We start from the raw sequence: 15183 nt of genomic DNA on the forward strand, positions 1-15183 counted from the left end.
TACAAAAATATATTAAAATCAGTGAATTCTCTTTCCAACAGCATTAAGTGCATAAATATATATATATATATATATAATATGAACATAGATGTATTTCAGACATTTAATCATGGACAGTACTTTCAAAATTTATTTTTTCAAACAGACCAACTACTTCTATAATACTAGTTTTTAAATAACAAATTTTCCGCAACAGCTTTTAAATTAAGATTTTATATGGTCACAACCGAAACAAACACAACCTTAAACATAATCCAACTCATTTATTTATGTTCATGAACAAACTTATTTGTTTTTCAAAACAAATAACCTATTATAGATTATTTAGTTATAAAATATATTATTTAATTAAAATTTGATCAACAAAAATTTATTTAATTATATTTCCAATAGTAACAAATTAGATTTAATATCAATATACATATTAATTTAATGCAATTCTTTCATTTTTTTTATTTTAATGAACTAATTTGATAATACTTATTTATATTATTTGATTGCAATAATATGTACTTACAAATTATATATTATCTTAATTAATTGGTGTAAATTAGTTAGATATTGAAGAAAAATGGATAAATTATATTCTCTTATTCATATTCCATCTTATTCAAATTACAATATTTCCCTTTATTATATTGTCAATGTCTGGGCAAACATAATTAAGGCTATTAAAACTTATGAAATACAAAAAAAACAATATTAGAAAGACAAACAATATAATAAGAAATATAATAGCTTCCACAAATTGAAATAGGAAACTCTCACAAATAGCTTCCACAAATTGACCATGTGGAACCGTATAGCATGTGATCCAAGCCACCTAATAGGGACAAAAGTCCACAATCCCCATCAAACTAGATCATAGATGTTATAAAAGCCCAACTTGGTATTCAAATCATTGAGCCTTCCTAGGGGTGGGGATTTAATAAAATTATCTGTGACTTAAAGATGAGTTAGAACGTAGATTAAGTACATAATGCCACCATTGACCTTTTTCAATGATAAAATTCTATCAATCTCAATGTGTTTGGTCTTATCACGACACACAGGATTCTTAACAATACTAATGACATATTGATTGTCGTAGAATATCTTTATGAGATTGACTATGAAGCATCTCAACTAATTTAGTAATTTTTGGATCCCTATTTCTTTACAAATTCCCAAAGCAAGTGCCTGGTACTTAGTTTTTGCACTACTTCTAGAGACCACTGTTTGTTTCTTGCTCCTCCATGTGACAAAATTTCCCCATATATAAGAACAAAACCTAAAATGTGAACCTTTTATCAATGAGTTCTCTAGCCCAAGTAGCATCAGCATCAATTTCTACCTCCCTGTTATCTGATATTTTTTAAAAATGACCCTCTTCCAAGGGTCTTTTTAAGAAATATCAATATTTTGTAAACCATCTTCAAATGTTCTTCATTTGAACTATTTATATATTGACTAGTGAGTGATATGCAGATAAGTTACTCACCAATCTCTTGCATTTACATTTTTTCACCTTTAGCACTGACATTGACGAGTCTCAAACCCCGGATGTGAAAAGTGAAGAGTTGCCTTATATAGTCGACAACCAACGTAAATTTTTTGTTGAAAAAATCATGACATAAATCTTTTAAATTATTGTGTTAATACTAGAGCATCCCCTGAAAACAACACACTAAATGACCTAAATATAAGGAGCAAGGGAAATTACACCGGCGTCCGGGTGTAGTGTTAAATAAACAACGGTACCCACATTGAGGGTAAGAAATTTCATTCATTAAACTAATATTATGATAGGATCTTGAAATATATGTACTCTTACTGTTAAATTAATAGAATTAGTAGATAATATGGTTCATAGAAAAATAATTTTTTTATGCATTCAAGAAACTAAATAGGTTGAAAGATACAATGAAATATTTAAGATGAGGGGTTATAGGAAATATTTAGTGTTAAAAAAATGTTAAAAGTCAATGTTAAAAAAATACAATGAAATATTTAAGATGAGGGGTTATAAGATAAAAAATACAATCAAACATTGTCATAGAATTAGATGATGGAACAAAAAAGACAATTATTTTTATGAGTAACATTTAATTTTTAGATTTGAGATGTTCATGAAGAAGCTAATTTTATGTGCATAAAGTAACAAGCAGTATTAAACAAGTGACAAAGTCGTACTAGGAGGATGAAAAAAATTTTTTATAAATAAAATAACTGGTAGTGAAATAATAATGTGCAAGGAAAAATAAAATATATGAAGTTTTGCTATAAAATTTGGTTTAAATGTAAAAACATAGATAATTGGAAAAATATAATGTGGCCCGTAAGGATTTTAAGATAGCAATTTTATATACATTGGGCGACCTTTATAATAGATTAGACACTAAAGATGGAGAAACATATATCTATAAACTAGCTATACAAAGAGAGAATTAAAGTCGAACGAGCTAAATAAAGAGAAAATAGAAGTAAAGATATAATTCAAGTAAAGTGTATTAATGATCAAAATAAAAAATGTGTTTTTCTTAATGAAAGTTATTCAACATAGATCGGTGAGATATTTTGTTAATCATTTCAATAAAGTTATTGAAAATATGATCGATCTTGGTGATTATAATATTATAAATAATAATAATAGTTTTTATTTTTACCGTCGTATTAGTAAAAAATAAATTGAGGAGCCTTTAAAAAAACTAATGATGAAAAATAAGTTTAGGAGATTTAGGAGTTTCTTGACTTATTAAACTTTTTAATATCATTTTAAAAACTAAAATGATGCATGAGTAGAGGTTGAGTATTTTGGTTCACATTTTTAAGGATAAAGGGGATGTACAAGAGTGTGCAAATTATAGAGGAATTAAGTTAATGTGTCATACATTAAAATTAAGAGAGAGTAATTGAACATAGTTTATAACGAGCAGGTCTACTATGGAAGCTATACATTTATTGAGATGTTTGATAGAGAAGTACAAAAAGAGTAAGGAGAATATACTTATGATTTTTATGGATTTAGAAAAAGCTTACAATAAGGTTCCAAGAAAAAATCTTTGAAGAGTTCTAAAAAAAGGTGTTGATATGACTTATATTTAAGTCATTAAAGATATGTATATTAGAGTTGTTACTTGTGTTTAAACAAAAGGAGGATTGACCAAGTATTTTTTCTATATCTGTGTAATTACACTGGGATCGACAATAACCCTATATCTTGTTTTGCTCAAAGTGATGAAGATATAGATGGAGGTGTTAATAGTAGAATTCAAGTTGGATGGTTGAATTGGAGGAATGCATCGGGCTTATTATTTGATGGTAAAGTACAGCTTAGACTTGCAAAATTTTTTATGAGATGGTGGTGAGACCTGCAATGCTTTATGACGCAGAATGTTGGCCTTTAAAAGAAGCACAAAAATAAGTAAATTGTTGTTGAGATGAGAATGTTTGCTTAGGTGGATGAGTGGCTTGATACTTAAAGACAAAATGCGAAACGAATGTATAAGTGAAAAAGTTGGTGTAGCTCCAGTGACGGACAAGATTAGAGAAAGTCGTTTTAAATGGTTTGGTCAAATTGAAATTCGACCATCTGATGATCCAGTTAGGAAAGTGGATGTTTTAGATTAGACTTATGTTAACAAAGGAAGAAGTAGATCTAAAAAAGTGTTGGGAATGTTGTATAAAAAATAATCTTAATTTATTAGAATTAAATGAAAATATAACACTCAACAAGACAAAATGGAGAAAAAGTATTCACGTAGTCGACCCCATTTAGTGGTGTAAAAGCTTGTTGTTGTTGTTATCTTTTCTCCTCTTGAATTTAATTTTTTGTTGAAATCTATCTGAATCACAGTAGGTTTACACTCCAACATTGCTTTCTCGTTTAGTAGGTCTAGGAAACACTTTCTTTGAGATATTACAATTTTCAATTTAGACTTGGCCACAATCATGCCCAAAAATTATCTCATAGCTCAAATCCATGACTTAACATTCAGTAAAAGAAACTTCTTAATCTTCCCAAACTTTTTTTTATTATTTTTCAGAAACATATCATCCACACAGATAATGAGTATAGCTGTCTTAAGTTAATGTGTATGCTTTATGAATAATGTATTATCAATTTGCATTGAATGCGCCCACTATATTTCATAGTCTTATCAAACTTGTCAAACTAAAGCCCGCGGAAATTGTTTGATTCTATGAATTAACTTTCTTAGTTTACAAACCAGATATTTATTTAAGCCATTTTCCAGCCCTTATGAGATCTCCATATACATTTCTTCCTCAATATATTCATTCAAAGAGAAATTCTTGATATCAAGTTGATGCAGTTCTCACTCTTTGTTCACTACCAAGGAAAGAAGAACTCTTACAGTGTTTAGCTTGGCTACTGGTTTATAGGTCTCTTGATAGTCTATCACATAAGATTGAGTGAAACCTTTAACACTGACCTAACCTAAAACTTCTCAATGCTCCAAGCTGCTTTGTACTTGACAGTGAACACCCATTTGCACACAACAAGTTTTTTATTTGGAGGAAGCTTTGTAAAAGTCCATGTGTCATTTAGAACAAGTGATTGGATCTCTTCTTCAACTTTCTTTCATTCTGGACTTGAATGCTCTTCATGAATAGACTTGTGTATCTGCACACTATCAAAATTATATACACGAACTTTATAAGATGATGACAACTTCCTATATTTAACATACTCCTAGATAGGATAAATTGTGCAACTTTTTTTTGTCTTCTCTACTAGATTTCACCTCCCTTTAAACTACAAAGATGTATGAATTCAGGTTTGGTTATGAACAATCCCGTGGTTGCATATTGTCATTATCTTGCTCAAAGGATTTCTTTCCCCTAATATACACATAATGTTCCTTGTGCATTCCTTTTTGTCAATCTTAAGTTGGATATCCATAAGTGCTGGAATATGGGAGATGTGATGGTTAGAGGGAAGTGGAATAACCGTGATGACTCTAGATCATTGTAGGTATCAAGAGTAGTGTCTCAAATCTAATATTCACCCAAACTCTTCATCTAAATTTCATATTTGGGTTAGTAGGATTGTTTTTCAAAAAAAAATAACAAACATGGTGTTATAGTATTTTTTTTTGTAATGAGAGAATATAACTTGTACACTTTTATGTTAAAAGCATAACCAAGGAAGATACACTTGATAGATTTCAAGTCAAGTTTTGAGCAACTGTCGGAGCAAGCAGAGGAGGGCCTACAGATTGGTTTAAGGAATTTTGGTGACTACATGGAGGATTCCGACTGCTGAAGAAGAGTTAGGGTGATATCATTAAAGGAGAACTAGCAGACGAATCCGAAGACAAAGACGACAGTAGAAGGCGAAGCAGACAAATTTCTTAGACGAACGAAGATGAAGTTTATTCATTTGACCGACACAGACGGAGAAGTTGTCACAGGAAGAAGACCACAATGTCATTCAAAGCACACACAGAAAATATCAAGGCAGATTCATTGGAATGGCATGGAGGAAGTCATCGTCGCAAGATGAGAGATATCGTTCGATACAGAAGATCAACACCCTAATGTCGTCACAGGGTGACGGCGGAGTAGAGGAAGTTGAAGGCATCGTCGTCGACGCCCAACGATGCAAATGACCTTTCCTATTGTTCCAAAAAGAAAAGTGAATAAACTTCATTCTCTTATTCCATTGTATTCAAATTACAAACTTTCCCCTTATTATATAGGGTATGTCTACAGCAAATATAATTAAGGCTATTACAACTTACCAAATACAAAATAAACAATAAAATAAAGACACAATATAATTAGAAAAAGAATAAAAAAGAATAAAACTGAAATAAAAAACTCCATCCAATAACTTCCACAAAATTGATCATATGGGGCCCATATGACAAGTCTTTTGAGCCACCTAACATGGGTAGAATTCCATGGATATTAATTTAAATTTTATTTAATTATATATTTGTTTTGGTTTGTAAAATCATTTGTTAATAACTTTATATGAAAATGCAAGTACTCAATTGAATTTTTCGCTGGCTTAGTGAATTGTTGAAGTACTTATTCAAATAATATAAACAAGTCAAGTATGAACATATATGTGAAAGCTCGGTTCGAGCTTGAAGAAAATATAAATAACTTGTAAAATGACCAAGCCAAATCCAGTCTACAAAATACTCAGCTTGACTTGGCTTAATCATAAACCTACCTTCACTACATCAACATAAGTAGCATAAAGTACTGCTTATGTCTTATAAGAAGTTCTCAAAGCTCCCTTGTGTTTCCCCATCAACAAGGATTTTAGCTTAAGAACATTAACTCCCTTGGGAGTTTCAATTGCATATTAAGAATGTATTAATGCTCTAAAAAAATTAATAATAATAACAATAATGCTATTTTTATGGCTATGCTATTTTATAGATAGGCAGGGCAATGACTTGTTGCAAAGTCTCTAATTGTTACTACGCATCCAGCAAACAATCTACGAGAAAGTAGTTCCTACCAAGGTCTTAAGGAGAGAAACTCTCATATGCACTCTGACTCCACCCATCATGAATGTGTTTTCAACTTCTATTCCGATACCACTTGTTACAAGGTCAAGAGCTCACCCAAATTTTTGCTACAAACCAAAACCTGTACAGTAATCTAGAGTGCACATCTCTAGATTCAACATTCTTTTAAGTTATCCACGATAAGGTTCAACATATAAACGTGCAAAGCAACTTCCCATCACATCAAAATAATTGCTTTGAATTCTCTCTTTTGGACTACCAAAGAATGCTCAAGTCCCAATCCATGATTGTCAAAAGTGTAACAATAAGCACCTCAAAAATAAAGCAATAGTAGGTGAGATATAGCAAAGAGAAATAAGGAAATGAAATTTTATCTATCAAGAAGGGCAATTGATTAATGATAATAAACCAATTGAACAGGAGCCAAGTAAAAAAATAAAGGAAAAAAAGACCTAGGCCATGAGAAAACAATAAGAGAAATATAATAGTAATACCAGGAAATTGCAAAAGAAAACAAACCTAAGGAAAGGTGCCCTCTTCAATGTCCAAATCATCTAAGTCATTCTCTTCATCACTTACACAGGGATCACCATTTTCATGGATGACCGTCATACTGGTGCCAGATAATTTCTCTACGGAGAGTGCAAAGAAGCCATAGCAGTTCAAGATTAGCATATTAAGCTTGAATTCATCAGATAAACAGAAACAGGTTTACAAAAATTACCTAAAGCTGAATAAGTCCAATCTGAAAGACAAACTAAAGCTTGAACCATCTTTGGATCAAGCAAACTTTGGCCAGAATGTAGAACCCTCTTTCCAATGTTGAAGCTAGCTTCCATAAAAGCAGAGGACATTGGTATTGTCAGGATGTCGCGGGCCATCATTGCAAGCTCAGGATATCGCATCGAACTATTATTCCAATATTCTAAGACATTAATATCACTGTTAAAGTCGGGACCTGGTTCTTCTAGGTAGAGATCCAATTGAGATTTCTCACCTTGAGGCCTAGATTTCCTACTCAAAAACTGTTCATAATCTTCAAATTCATCCTTATCTACATTTCCATGTTCTGCAACAGCAGGAGCTGCAAAGGTCCTAGTGCATGAAGAACTTGTCACAAAATTTGGCTTATATTCATCAAATAGACCATACAGAGTTCTAACAGTTGTGTTGACAAAATCCTCAGCCTTATCACCATAGATTTTTGTATAGCAAAACTCTACAAGCTTCACCTTGTAACGGGGATCCAAAACTGCCGCACATGATAAGATTAAGTTATGCTTTATCCAATATTTTTCAAATTTCTCTTGCATATCTGTAGCCATTCTAGTCATGAATGAAAATGGACCTCTTACTGCTTTCAATAAGTGCATATGAACTTTCCACAATGCCCTGAAATAAAGGTTGGAAGTTGGATGTTTAGCAGTAGAAAATGCGCTCTCCAACTCATAGAACACTGCTAAAAATTTTTGAATAATTGCCAACTTTTCCCACTCTTCAGCAGAGAGATTATAATAAAGGAAATTACTGTCATGTTCTCCCCAATATTGCAACATGCTTTTGTAATAAAGAGCACGTTCAATCATCATATAAGTAGTATTCCACCTAAAATACACATCCGGATGCAGTCTCTTTTTAGTGTCCAATTGGAATTCCTTGGAAGCAATCATATAAAATTTTTTCTTTCTTGATGTGAATTTTCGAATGTGTTCTATTCCACTCCGAATCTTATCAACAACATCATCAACAAGATTAAAAATAGCTTTTACAATAATATCCAGAATTTGGCAGCAACTTCGAACTTGAAAAAAGCAGCCACCAATTAAAAGATTTTTCTTAGCTAAAAGACAACCTTTAAGAGTATCAACAAAGTTGTCATCGTATGAGGCATTACTAGAAGTAATAGTAAAAATTTTAGTGTCAATGTTCCACATACTTAAGCAAAGTGCTATCTCATCAGCAAACAATGTTCCATTAAAGGGGGGTACTAAAGGTTTAAAATAAATAATCTTCTTCACCAATTTCCAATCATTATCAATAAAATGAGCAGTGATGCACATATATCCATTCTTGCTATAATCAGAGCTCCAATTCTCACAAGTTAAACATATTCTACCAGGTATTCTTCCTAAAAGCTCCTTCAAACTCTCCCTCTCCTTCAAATAACTAGAAAAAATCTTCCTTCTAATGGCCTGTGCATTAACATTTTCAAATTCAGGACAAACTTTAGTCATCATCTGCCTAAATCCAAGTTCTTCAACAAGTGTTACCGAATGCTTTCCACATATAATGAAAGCTGAAATTGCCTTTAATATTTCAGTTTGGTCTAGTGCACACTTCTTCAATGGCGTGCTTCCATCAACAAGAGCTTCATTTGATGAAAAAAGTTGTTTTATGCTCCTCACTTCACTTGACAGCAAGAGTTGCCTAACTTCATGGTTTCGACGTTTTGGACACCTCTCAAGATGGCGCTTTAAATGAGACGTTCCATGCTTAGAAGCCCCTGAGAGAATTTGTTTACAATGTATACATCTAGCCTTCAAAATATCATCTCTTTCAGCTTTGAGTTTCTCAAAATCTTCCCATACTTTTGAAACAGACCTTGAACGTTTATTACTTGATTCATATCCTGCGAGTCCATCGCTCACTATTGGTGTGCTCACCGTAGGAAATATCAATCCAGATGCCCTAATTATGGGGCAACGATCCATATGGCGCTTTAAATGAGAGGTACCATTTTTTTGAGCACTCGAGTATATTTGCTTGCAATGCTTGCATTGAGTTTTCCATACATTATCTACTTCGTCTTTAAGCTTATCAAAGTGCTCCCAAACTATTGAAGTTGCCCTCCCCCTCCTTTTCTTTTGTTGAATATACTCAACGAACTCATCCTCGACTCTAGGTATGATTGCTCCTTCCATGAAAAATCTACAATCATTAAGTAGATCCAAGTCAATGCCAACATAAAATTCAAACACTTCTTCTCTTAATAATTTGTTATCAATCAAAATTAAACATCAGTACCAAATCAAACACTAATAAAGACTGAGGTTTTGCATTGAGTAGTATTTATTATTTATCACTACATATGAATTCAAAAAAGATCTTAGATAATGGGAATAACATGATGCATCGAATACGCTCCTTCAATCAACTCTGCAATATTCTGCAATATACGGGAAGAAATTGGATCAAAATCATGCTAAAAATTATTGCATTTTACTCGAGCAACAAAAAAAAAATTGCAACACCTAAGTCAAGGACAACATGCCAAAATAAATAAATAAGTAAATAAGTAAATAAATAAAAAAATAAAACTTCAGTTCAACTTTAATAAAACTACTAACACCAATAACATGAAATATCTAAATAGTTACTGGTATGAATAATGAGTTGTGCTTGTTTGCACAATAGCTTCCATATACAAACACTCTTATTAATGTGAAATAAAAGCATCATGCATTGAAATTGTGCAAAAAGCATCAAGCCTAATACTTTAGCTGAACCAAATTAACTTACTGTTACAATGTTTTAGAAAACTAAACTAATACTTTCAGACTACAAAAAGGAATAAAAGGGTATTTCTTAGTCAGAGGCATCCAGAAAACAAATTCAATTATAAGCCATGTAGCGAATCATAGGTCATTAAGCTCATAAAGCATGCCCAAACTACAGAGAGGAAGGGACCTCAGTCGGTAACTGGTGTAAGAAGATCAGTAATGCATCTCCAGGAGAAATCTCTCCACAGAGAGAGATCGAGAGAGAAAAGGTGAGATGGAAGGTAAACCAGTTCTGGCTGGAAGGAGATTCGCCGCCGTTCAGCGGCGGCAGCGAGGACGAAAGGACGGAGACGCTTGCAAATCTCGCCAAAGAACCCTAGCCGTCGTGCTATCGAGAGGCCGGGTCGGGTCGGGCTTTCTAGATCTTATCCCGTTCAGTCTGGGAGCCAGCCGGCCCTGCCCAGGGATTATCGGGTACAATTTGGGACGGGGGCCCATGGGCTGTAGCCTTGGTCTAGGCCCCTTTTGACCCGGATCGATGAGCTGTCCGGCGCCTTAATGATCCGAGGATTGCAAGTTTTTCTAGCATTATTTTCTTTTGGAGCTTTTTTTAAACAAAAAAAAAAAATAGAGGATTACATTATGACTAACAAGAAAATATGAAAAGAAGAAAATGAAAGCAATCTGAAAGTTTGACTATAGCCTAGAATAGACAGCTATTTCAATGCATTGGCTCCATCCGGGCGATTCAACTTGTCTTGTACTAGAAAATAGTAGTTTCATATCAAAGGAAAGCAATTAGTCATTAGATTTTGGAAGTAAAAAAGCAATTAGTCATTAGATTTTGGAAGTAAAACTTGATCCTTGATAGCTTGCAAAATGCCTCAATTTCTTCAAAAATATCATGATATTCAGCCAGTTGAGCCCATCATTAGTGTTGTTGTCTCACCATTGCTCTCTAATTCCCAAAAGCATTGGGTTACAAGGAAATCCTTCTAGGCTACTAAGAAGCAACTGATTGAAATATTGAGTAATAATTCTGACACCATATGCGTCCAAGTGTATCGAGACAATTATGAAATCTTAGATTGTAAAAGAAAAGAGAGAGCGGTCTCCATAGATTAGAGAATGCAGAAGAAGGCTTAGAGAGGTTAAGAATAAAACCCAACAAAGAAAAGAGAGGAACCTAGTTCAATGCATTATATAAAAGCATTATTAGTTGTAGAGGGAAGTACTATGGTGAGGAATTAGGTCCTTAAACTTCCATTTTTTGCTCTTAAATTTGATGCAATGCTTCTCAAAACTGATTCAACTAAAGAAATATCATTCTTGAAAGTGTGCACATTTCTTTCCAGCCAAATGAAATAAGCATTGACTGGGATAGCTAGTAAGGAAATTTATATTTTGGGTTTACAAATGCAAGTATCAACCGTGACTAAGAATTATAGAGAACTATAACCAGCTGAAGAAAAGAGCCTAAGGTATTAACATTTTTCACAAGATTGAAAGAAAAGGAGCATTCAAAAAAACAAGTGAGCATGCATTTTAGATTTTATTTCCATAATACAAATATAAAAGGTGATTAGACCACTAACAGTAAGGGCATCCAAAGCATTTATGCCATTTATGAGAACTTTTCAGGCAAAAGTTGTAAAATTAAGAGAGCAATATTTGAATCTAATTAATAGGATTCAATCCTTGTGCGGTTGATCAATATATTGATGATAGTAAGCTTCCTTATATAAAAACACTTTTTTCCCTTTCTTAGATCAACTTAAACTAGCTTCCAAAGTAGGAAATTTAATTATTGAGTTAATGCATTTAGAATGAGTTTGGAGATTAGGGGGAAACGCTCAATTGAAATTGTTTAGAAAGACAAAAATAGAGGTATTTTTTAGCACTTAAACCAATCAAACAATAAATGCCCATATTTTTTACATAATGAAACTCCGTCCAACCATGGGTCATTGAAAAGGAAAAGCTTACTGTTTCTAATGATATAAAAACTGAAATAGTATCTAAATCCTTGGAAAGAGAGTTGTGGATTTTTTTGAAGGACATAAATATATTATTTTTGCTCTATAAAATAGATATGTATGAGCTAAAACACCATCTAGAGAGGAGATTGTTAGAGTTATAAAGTCTCCATATAATTTTAATTTTGCACATGATGTTTAGATTATCAAGGTTATGAAGACCCAAGCCTCCACAATGTTTGGCTTTCAATTAAAATTTCAACCCTGAAAAAGGAGAAAGAATTGATTTTTTGGCTTGTTGACGTGTTTTCAGTCTAGGAAAAAGAGACAGTGAGGATGGGCGTGCGTTAGTTTTTGGCCTCGAAGAAGAAAAAGAGAGGAGAAGGACTAGGATTTTCGGTCATGGGAAAAAAAGGAAGAGGAGAGGAAAGTAAATGGAAGTTTTCATCCTAGAAAAAATAAATGAAGAGAAGGGAAAGATATTTGTACATGGGATAAAGAGGAAGAGGAGAGGAATGTGGATAGGCACTTTCGACCTAAGAAAAAAAAGAGAAAGAGGAGGGGAGAAGGTTAAGGTTTTTGACCATGGAAAGAAAAGGAAGGGAAGAGAGAGGGAGAGAGAAAGTGTGTGTGGTTCGGCCGTGAGAAGGAGAAGAAGAGAAAATAAGTGACATATTTGAAAATAATTTTATACATATTAATTTACATAAGGAACAAAACAACATAGAAGAAAAGGGAGTTTACTTTGCTTGAATGAAGTAGAAGCCCTGTTTTCCCGTGGTTGAGTGAATTGGAAGTCCATTTGATTTCCTTGGTGAAGAGAGAGGAAGAGGATGAAGGGGTATCGGCTAAGGAAAAAAGGAGAAAAAATAATAAGAGGGGAAAGAGAAGGTGGTTCCACCAAATTAGAGAGGGAGAGAGAAGAAATTCAGCCTAAGCAAAGGACGTGGGGGAAAATGCATGAGGGACTTTTTAAAATGATTGAATATTAAATTTAAAAATAGGGTGGAACATGAATTTTTGGACAAATGGAGAGAGGGAAGAGGAAAAAAGAGAGGGGAATTCAAATAAGAGAGTTGGAGTGATCATGAATGCTTAAGATAAAAAATTTGACCTTGAGTCATTTGATTCATAAAAATTAGTGGAACACATTGGTGAGGTTATTATTGGTTAATGTGGTTGTCAGTTAATTTTTTCGTGAAAAGTACATTTTAATTTAATTTAATATGTATATATAATTTTTATTTTTAAAATAAAATTTTGATTTTTAAAATTTGAGACAAAATAAATCTCATATATTTAATAATTTAGATAATTGAGTCTAATACCAATAGTAATACACTACAACAAAAGATAAACAAATCACTTGTTAGTAGGCTTGACCATTTAAACTAAGAAAATTTATTACATCCATTTAGTCCACGAAATTTGTGACCGACAATTCTCATTCCTAATATAAAGATAAAAATAGTTAAAATTATCTAGGTTCTTAATTTTACATAGAGACAAACCCCTATAGTTAATTATATATTACGCAACTAGAGTCACCTAAGAAAACTCTTTATTAAGATCAAGGATTTTGTCTTCAAGAATTCAAAATTGAGTTTTCATGCTTGTTTATGGGAAAAGTCAAGTGGGAAGGGCTCAAATAAAAACTGTTATTTAGAGATCAAAGGAGATAAAAGTAAGGATGTCACAAATTATGAGGAGAACCCTGATTACTTCCCAAAATATCTTATTTGTTTAGCTTTATATTTTGGAAATGATGTTTATTTGATGTTTACTCCTGGCAATTATTTAAAATTAAGGCTTACATTTGCATAATATATGATCATACAAATACCTAGGAAGATAGGATGGTTTATGTTTTACCGCATGGACAACCTCGAAACCCTAAAAAAGAGGTAGGACTTATCCTACGCAACATGGTTGTGTTGAAGCCTAAGAGATAAGTGAGGATTTTATGTCGTACTAGATAGAAAACCTCAAAGTGCTATGAGTTTTATTATTTAAGATTCAGAAAAGTTTAGTTGCTTCTTGTTTTGTCGTCTGAGGTTGTCCCTGCACCTTATTCTGCTTCCCGAACAACTAGCTTCATGCTTCTTACTTGTGATGGTTATGGGTTTAAGGTTTATGATTGAACTTGAAGTTATGGTTGGGTCTCAAGGCCTGTTGTAGTGCTCTCCCTAAACAAGTGTCTTACTGTTCTCTACCCCAGAGGCTTTTGCAGGTATATTAAATTATACATAAGTAAAACATGTTGTAAAGTACGGTAAAGGAAAAAAATGTAGTAAAATGAGAAAAAAATGATGGTGCATACCTACCACCTCTGACGCTGCTTTTGTAAGGTTATTATTGTAAACATAATATAAAATTCAACAAAATGCAAATAGGTGAATTAAGTTAAATAAACCCATATAGAAGGGGCTGAGTGTAAGAATTTCAAGTTGCGGGTGGACTCAGAATTATCATTCCTAAAAGACTTCGTTGGCAATTATCAGCAATCTGTGTTTATAAAGTCTAATATTAACTAGAAATTACCAGCAAGACAATCAAAGGAGAGCGGTTAGGAGAGTGGTTCCTAGCCCAATCCAGGTAATTGCCAAGTGGACATTTAGAATATTGACACGCCTAAAAATTACCTACTTTTTCATATATATTTTATGCTCAATTTTAATGATTTTTAATGATATTACACTTTAAAGGAAGGTATTTTGCATATTTTCGGTTTCAGGTACAAGAAATGAACTTTTGGAGAAAATGGAGCAAAAAAATGGTGTAATTTGGAGTAAAAACGAGCAAGAAAAAAAATTTTGACTTGACACATTTAGATATGTCTTTCTATGCTTAATCTAATTTACATTTCTCACATGTTTTTGAATGAAATTACACTTTAAGGGAAGATTTTTTTCATGCTTATTTTGTAGGTATATCTGTTAGGAGCAAAATGCAACTGAAATGGAGTGAAACAGAGACAAACGAAGCAAAACAGTGGAGCTGCTTCAGAGTGGTGCATGATGCGCCAAAATCCAGAGAAGTGGCGCATGATGCACCAAAGATAACTTTTTACCGATTAAGGTGGTTTGAGATGAATTTTAGGTGAATTTTCAAAGGGACACTTGTTCTAAACACCCCTTGGAGTGATTCAATGCATCTAGACACTTTGGAAAGTTCTTTTGTGAAAGGATATGTCTCTTGGATCAATGAACATGTCTTTTT

General features: G+C 32.9%; 1 protein-coding gene across 1 annotated transcript in view; it reads right to left on the reverse strand.

Annotated features, from left to right (window-relative positions):
• The window catches only part of LOC110032523 (zinc finger BED domain-containing protein RICESLEEPER 2-like), an 11972-nt gene extending 1407 nt beyond the window's left edge, over positions 1-10565 (reverse strand). Inside the window, exons 1-3 of the mRNA XM_020736183.1 lie at positions 10176-10565; positions 7213-9416; positions 7008-7120 (exon numbers count right to left, since the gene is read on the reverse strand). Of these exons, the coding sequence (XP_020591842.1) occupies positions 7008-7120; positions 7213-9409 (2310 nt within the window). The 5' untranslated portion in view covers positions 9410-9416; positions 10176-10565. The remainder of the gene's footprint in view (positions 1-7007; positions 7121-7212; positions 9417-10175) is intronic.
• Between the last annotated feature and the right edge of the window lie 4618 nt (positions 10566-15183).

Source organism: Phalaenopsis equestris, unplaced genomic scaffold (assembly GCF_001263595.1).
Source record: "Phalaenopsis equestris unplaced genomic scaffold, ASM126359v1 Scaffold000960, whole genome shotgun sequence".
Classification (NCBI taxonomy): domain Eukaryota; kingdom Viridiplantae; phylum Streptophyta; class Magnoliopsida; order Asparagales; family Orchidaceae; genus Phalaenopsis; species Phalaenopsis equestris.